Here is a 6,724-nt window from a genome sequence, read left to right as displayed (position 1 = left end):
AGTAGTAATAAAAGTCCTAATCATATTTTTGTTTTTCAATTATCGAGTCTGGTATTTCGGACAAAGACTAAAACTATCCGTGTATTTTCGAGTGTCGGTTTTGTCAGATTACCATAATATCAAATCACCACTCTATAGAATAAAATAATCCTTATAACAACAAAATTTATTCATAAAGATTGTAACCTACAGTTTGAAAGTATATTGCGAAAGTTCGAATAAAATGAGGATTAGTTTGTAAAAATTATAACAAGACAAAAAAATGAAGATTTTGTTTACCGATTTATTTCAAGAACTAAGAAATATTCCATCATAAACTCTCGTCTAATGGTAATAATCTAACAGGATATTTTATGCGTCTGATAGGCGTAGGTTTTCCATAGTTTGTTTCCCATAGAGGAGGTTTCTGTTTTTGTTGTTCAATTCGACGCCTTTTCATTTCCTGTTTCAGAATTTCTTCTCGTCTTTCAGTTCGAAGACGAGAAGTTCCAGAATTAAGCAACGTGGAATTTTCCATAGACAACCTAACTACGTCACTTAGTTCCTTTTTCTTCTTTTTCCAAGAAACCCATGTTGTATCTTCAGGTTCCAGTCTAAATCCTATCGTATGGTAAGAATCAGGAGCAGTACAGGGGAAGTGTGGACACTGTCTATCTCTAAGTACTCCATAAACACAAGAAACACTTCTTCGTATACTCTGTCGTGATTCTGGAGTCACTGATAATCTACCGTACATTGAACTGGAAGTTATCCTAGGAAGAGCTACACCGATCCTATTGTTTTCAAATTCCAAATTTTCCAATTGCTTCTTTACTAACTTGATAGAATTGTCCAACTTATCCTTTTGAATATTGCATTTCTTGTCAATCGAATGTAAATTATGTTCCATCTGGTTCTCACAAACTCTACGAATCTTCCTGAATTTCAGTTCAGGACTGATATTCAAAACTCTGTTCTTTTGCTTCATTTTTGTTAATTCTTAATGCGATAAAATCCTTAAATTTATTCAAATTCTCGACCAAACTTCAAAACATTTTTCCCACATGTAACATATTGCAATATCATAACCTTTAAAAAATAGCTTCAAGTTCAAAGCATTTTTGCAGAGTAAAAGTATAAGTTTTCCTGATGCATCCAAGCAAATAAGAATGAAAGTTTTAATTCGCCAATCACTCTCTACCTTTGCTTAGTTTCTTTTACAATAGTCTATCAACTGTCGATAGAAGCAACAATACGTAAGCAAACATTAAACAATTTATATGGTATATACAAACGCAACTGCCAAGTGTGAAAACATGGGGAAATTTATATCTGCATTCTCTATACAAATGTAAATGAACTTGGGCTTTATGCTATTAATCTCTCACTTCAAGGGAATTTATAAAGCTAATAAATTAAATGTAAAATGGAAACTTTGCAAATTAAACATTTGATGGATAATATTGTTTAGTTATGGACATTTTTTGAATATATGTATTGACATAATCTATATAAACCCTGTTTGTATAAAACATTACATCAGAATTTGGTCCTAAATGGTAAACAATATATATAAATTCGATAGTAAATTTAAATATTGAAAATTTGATGCAGAGAGAGAAAAATCAATAAGAGTTTTCTAATAAAATCGTATGTTAAAGGGGAGCACTATTGATTGAGGACAACGAAACAATAGAAATCTATAGTATTGAGACCACGATTCAATAGAGAATTATTACACTCTATTTGAAAATATCATTGAACGTTTGTTGTCTGATGTATACATCACCATAACTTTAACATTATCTTCAGGTTAACTTAAATGAAAGCAGTTAACATGGGGACAATACAAAATAAGGCAAAATTTTATTTGTTTACCCGAAATTTTAAAACAGTTGCCTTATTGTAGGATAAATACAGGTACAGACATTTTTGATATGTTAAATACCATGGAAAAGTGTGGCAAAATGTTTCACAAGTGCTGATACTGTGGATTTAAATTATGTATGCTAATTTTCCCTAATTTTGTAAATTTAAGTATCAAGGTGTCCTGCTTCTATTTCAATTAAGCTGAAATATAGGGGAATTTATGAGTAATGTTTACCCCGGGGTGACAAATTTAATTGTTCATAAATATAAAAGTTTTCTATAGGCTTGTATGAAGCATTTTTTTAAAATCATTAATCGACAAGCAACAATTTTCTCCAATCCAAGAAAATTGTTACCCCCAAAAAACAATGAATTTACAGTATGCAATCAGACAGTAAACTTTAAATGGTATATTTTAACGCGGTGTATTCAAGCTTAGGGTGATTGTTATCGTGAATAATCTATAAGTTTTCTTTAATTTAATTGATATCGTATTTCAGTTGTTGTGGAAGCTGAGCGACCATAGAAAGCAATGTATCCAGGTGTAAATAAGTAATTTGGTGCCAGAATACAATGACTAGAACAATCAATTGAATGTCTTTCTTTCTTTTGTTCATATCCCCTCGCCTATCTGCGAATGATATAAACTACATTATACTAAATAAACTTTTTATCCTATAGATTTATAGAGAAATACTTATTAGATATTTGCTGAGTGAACTTTAAATCTGATTTATAGACTATTGAAAATTTATCTGCACATTTATATACATATATTACTTGTTGAAGTGAGATTGTAAATATTATGACTATTCATCTCCTTGGCGGATGTATGAGAAGGAATGAGGGGTCTGGAACTTTTCCCTTTTCTGGGTAGATTAAAAATAAAAGAAAAAAACTTTAAAAAATAAATAACGCTGGTGCTGACTGTTTCTTCGTGTTAAAACTCCCATAGAAAGTTCCCTTCGAAGTTTGTGAAATCTGCTAATGAAACTGTTCCATAGATTATTTATTCGAACATGGTCATATCATAGATGCATAAACCCATCTATGTCATATCTTCACATTTAAAGAAATCAATTCCTACACCAAAGTTTAAATAAAAGAAAGCATAGACGTGAATAAATGAGAAGTGTCAATGGGAAAGCACCCCCCCCCAAAAAAAAAACAAAAAAAAAAAACTAATAATACAAAGATATTTATTGTTTACGGTCTTCAAGAATTATGCATTCGGTAACAACAATCTCTAAATCACATCGCGTCTAAAAGTTGTGCATACATTTAACCATAGATGTATAGTTTTTTACATCTATGATTTAACAAAGACTTTCAAAGAGTATATGAAAAGAATAACAGAAATAAACAAACAGCTGCGCCATTAGCGTATGATACGCCCGTCGCTTTTTCAAAGAATAAAGTTCAATAACTTCGCAATGTCATATCAGAAATTTATGAACAACTAAAGGTAGATATAACCGGTGTAGATATACACCAGTCACCAATGAAAACTGCTCAGAGCACTTTAAAGATATTGTCCGAAAACTGGAAAATCACCCCCTTTTTATGAATAAAATCCCATAACTCGGAAACGTAAAATCTAAAATTTATAAAAATCGAAAGGGAGCTTACGTCAATAGATATAAACAATTCACCAAAGTTTCTTGCAAATTGGTGAAAGTGTTTTTGAGTTATTGTCCGAAAACTGGAAAATCTCCCTTTTTTAATGAATCTAACCCCATAACTCGGTAACTAAAAATCTAAAATTATAAAAAAAAACGAAAGGAAGCTCACGTCAATAAATATAAACAATTCACCAAAGTTTCATGAAAACTGCTGAAAGCATTTTTGAGTTATTGTCCGAATACTGGAAAATTCCTCTTTATTTAATGAATAAAGCCTAATAACTCGTAAACTTAAAATCTAAAATTTATACAAATCGAAAAGGAGCTCATGTCAATAGATATAAACAATTCACCAAAGTTTCTTGCAAATTGGTGAAAGTGTTTTTGAGTTATTGTCCGAAAACTGGAAAATCTCCCTTTTTTAATGAATCTAACCCCATAACTCGGTAACTAAAAATCTAAAATTATAAAAAAAAACGAAAGGAAGCTCACGTCAATAAATATAAACAATTCACCAAAGTTTCATGCAGTTTGGTTAAAGCGTTTTTGAGTTATTGTCCGACATATTGACGACGGACAGACAGAGGACAGAGGACAGACGGACGGATAACGGTATACCATAATACGTCCCGTAAACGGGCGTATGAAAATAGTCTTCTGAAATTAATATTTGATACAAAAATATAAACTGTCAAAGTTGGCAAGAAGATAATTGTCAATTGAATGAGATGCCTACATTACAGAAAAGATCAAGCCATTATATCCTGGCATCCAATTGATTGAATACATTGTTTTGTACAATGGTTTCTTAGCTTCCACAATACAAAAAAAAAAACGACATAATTTAAATTAAAAAAAATAAATAGATTAATCACGATATAACAACAGCCACGTCAACCACCAACAACCAGCATCTGCAAGTTCACAACAAATTGAGATGATTTGAGATCTGGAGAATAGGTGCTTTGGTTCTATTCGTATTTCCACCCAAGGGTGATTGATGAATAGAAATATGGTCACCATTGGTCTACCTCCGACCGGCAGTAAAACCCTCGCTATAGTGGGGCGTACGTTTGGCTGTGCAAGATGTACAAGTTCGCAGCCACGTCCGGTCAGAATGGGAATTGGGGACGTTAAATCCGATGCCTCGTGTAAAGAGAGTGTCTTGCAACAACTCTTTGGGGGTCCGTAGGTGGCCTGTTGCAAGGCTAAATTTCTTTCCCTATCCAATATACCCGCATTAATTCGTGGCAGTCCAAATTTCCCCGACCTTCATCCTGGACGTCCTCTCTTACATTGACCTATTGCATTTATTGTTAATTTGTTCTTGTTCTGAACATGCATGAATAATTGCCACTGGACGTTAAGTAACCAACAAGCAATCAATCAATCAAACTATTCGTATTTGTATAGTTACTAAAAAACTAAAAATCAACATTTTGTATTACTCGTGACATGTATACTATACTTTCTGTATCTGTATGAATACGTTGTTGATATATAGTTTATTTGAAAAAAAAGTAGAGAGAGGCCTCGGTTGCCAAGTGGTCTAAGTAGTTCCACAACTGTATCGCTAGCCGAACTCGGGTGTGTTCGAGTCCGATCATAATTGACTAGGATTGACAGTTTTCCTGCTGAAGGTCGATGGTTCTCTGAGTCTCTGAATTCCTCCTCAAATAAGAACTGACCACCAGGAAATAGCCAATAGTGCTGACAGTGGCGTTAAACACTATAGACATGCATCTGTGATCTAGAGGTCGTAATTCTGTCTAAATGATGCATGGAAACTTTCCTCAGCATTTAGGATTATAAAAAAAAAACATATATATATTTTAATTGAATTTTGCTTTTAATTTTATCCTGCTGATCATAACATATTTACACTCTACTCAAGGTCACATAAAATGCAGCCAGTGTATGGCGTGACTACAAAACATAATAATTCATTACGAATTTTATTTTTTTCTTTATTGCTTAGTACATTCTATTTGCATCGATTTCCGACCAGTCAATGAATAATTTACTTCGACATAATAGGTAATTCACATTAAATTATCACATTTAGTTTTTCTATAAATTAAATGTAATGTCATAATAATCATCATTAAATTTTATATTCATCTCACATGCATCAATTCTTCAGTAAACTGTCAATTACTTGAATATCTGTATTGATTAATTGGGTGTAGTAAATTTTCAAGTCAATAGTTCGAATGAAAACAGACTTAATAAAAATTTAATTCATGTGTATATATAATTGTATAGGGTAACCAACGTACGTTTGGAAATATAAATAATGAGGGGAGTGTTTGGGTAGGGATAGCACTAGCATAAAAGTTCAAAAGGTGATTTCTATTTCGAAAGATGAAGTATCTTCCAATTGTCTTATAGGAACCGCAAGCACTCTTGATTATTATTTTATTTTATTGTACTGGTACCTGTGATTTGACTGCTATAATACCGTTATAAAAATTAAGTGCTTTTTCTGACCCGATTCTTATTATACGTTCTCCTAAAAACCTTTTTTATTCTAATGATTGTATTAACAACCCGGGAGGGTCGAGTTTAAAAATCTAGTTAAAATCCCGCATCTCGTAACATTGGTTGACCTCTGTGGTAATTCGTGTATCTAGTTTGCCAAACCCTATCCCCTACCAGCCACTCAGTGGCAGCAGCATGTTCAATGTTGTGTTGACCAAGACCATCATTTCTTCGTTCTGAATTCCAACAATTGTCGATCTTTTTTCGTTTGTACAACTGTACATGTTGAGTTAAGTGCCAATCTGCCTAAGAATCAGGCAGTGGTGAAAACATGACAATCAAAAACCCACTCTAGTTGACATTAATGTATGTTCAAATTGTATAATGGTGCATGAATATAACATTCGTTTCCTTTTCTGTTCTGGTAATTCAAGATATAATTTGGTTGAAATGCACTAGAAATTAACAATTAAGGGGAGCTAACTCAGTAATTTGCTATCATTCTAACCAAAAGTTATCTAGAGATTTCTCGAATTACCAGACAAGCAGAAACGAAAGACCTACCGTTTCTAACTCATGATGAGATTAACTTCAAAATAGGATGGTTAGATCGGTGGTTTTTTTTATGTCATGTTTTGAAATTTTTCTAAATTACCTGATTCTTACAAAGACTGGCACTTTAAAAGTTTTGGTTCAGAAGATACAATTCTGTCACTAGATCTTTTATGTGACATGCATCCTGTCTTGCGATTTAATGGTACCAGTGCTATATA

At 32.6% G+C, this 6,724-nt stretch overlaps 1 protein-coding gene across 1 annotated transcript; it reads right to left on the bottom strand.

Moving 5' to 3' along the window:
* Positions 1 to 236: 236 nt before the first annotated feature.
* On the bottom strand, positions 237 to 1,251 carry LOC127698905 (uncharacterized). Its single transcript, XM_052202639.1, has one exon. The coding sequence runs from the start codon at positions 965 to 967 to the stop codon at positions 311 to 313; it is 657 nt and encodes a 218-aa protein (XP_052058599.1). The 5' UTR covers positions 968 to 1,251; the 3' UTR covers positions 237 to 310.
* Positions 1,252 to 6,724: the final 5,473 nt, after the last annotated feature.

Source organism: Mytilus californianus, unplaced genomic scaffold (assembly GCF_021869535.1).
Source record: "Mytilus californianus isolate M0D057914Y unplaced genomic scaffold, xbMytCali1.0.p SCAF_4, whole genome shotgun sequence".
NCBI classification, from domain to species: Eukaryota; Metazoa; Mollusca; class Bivalvia; order Mytilida; family Mytilidae; genus Mytilus; species Mytilus californianus.
Note: the sequence above shows the minus strand (reverse complement) of the source record. Positions and strands in the feature narration are given on the sequence as shown.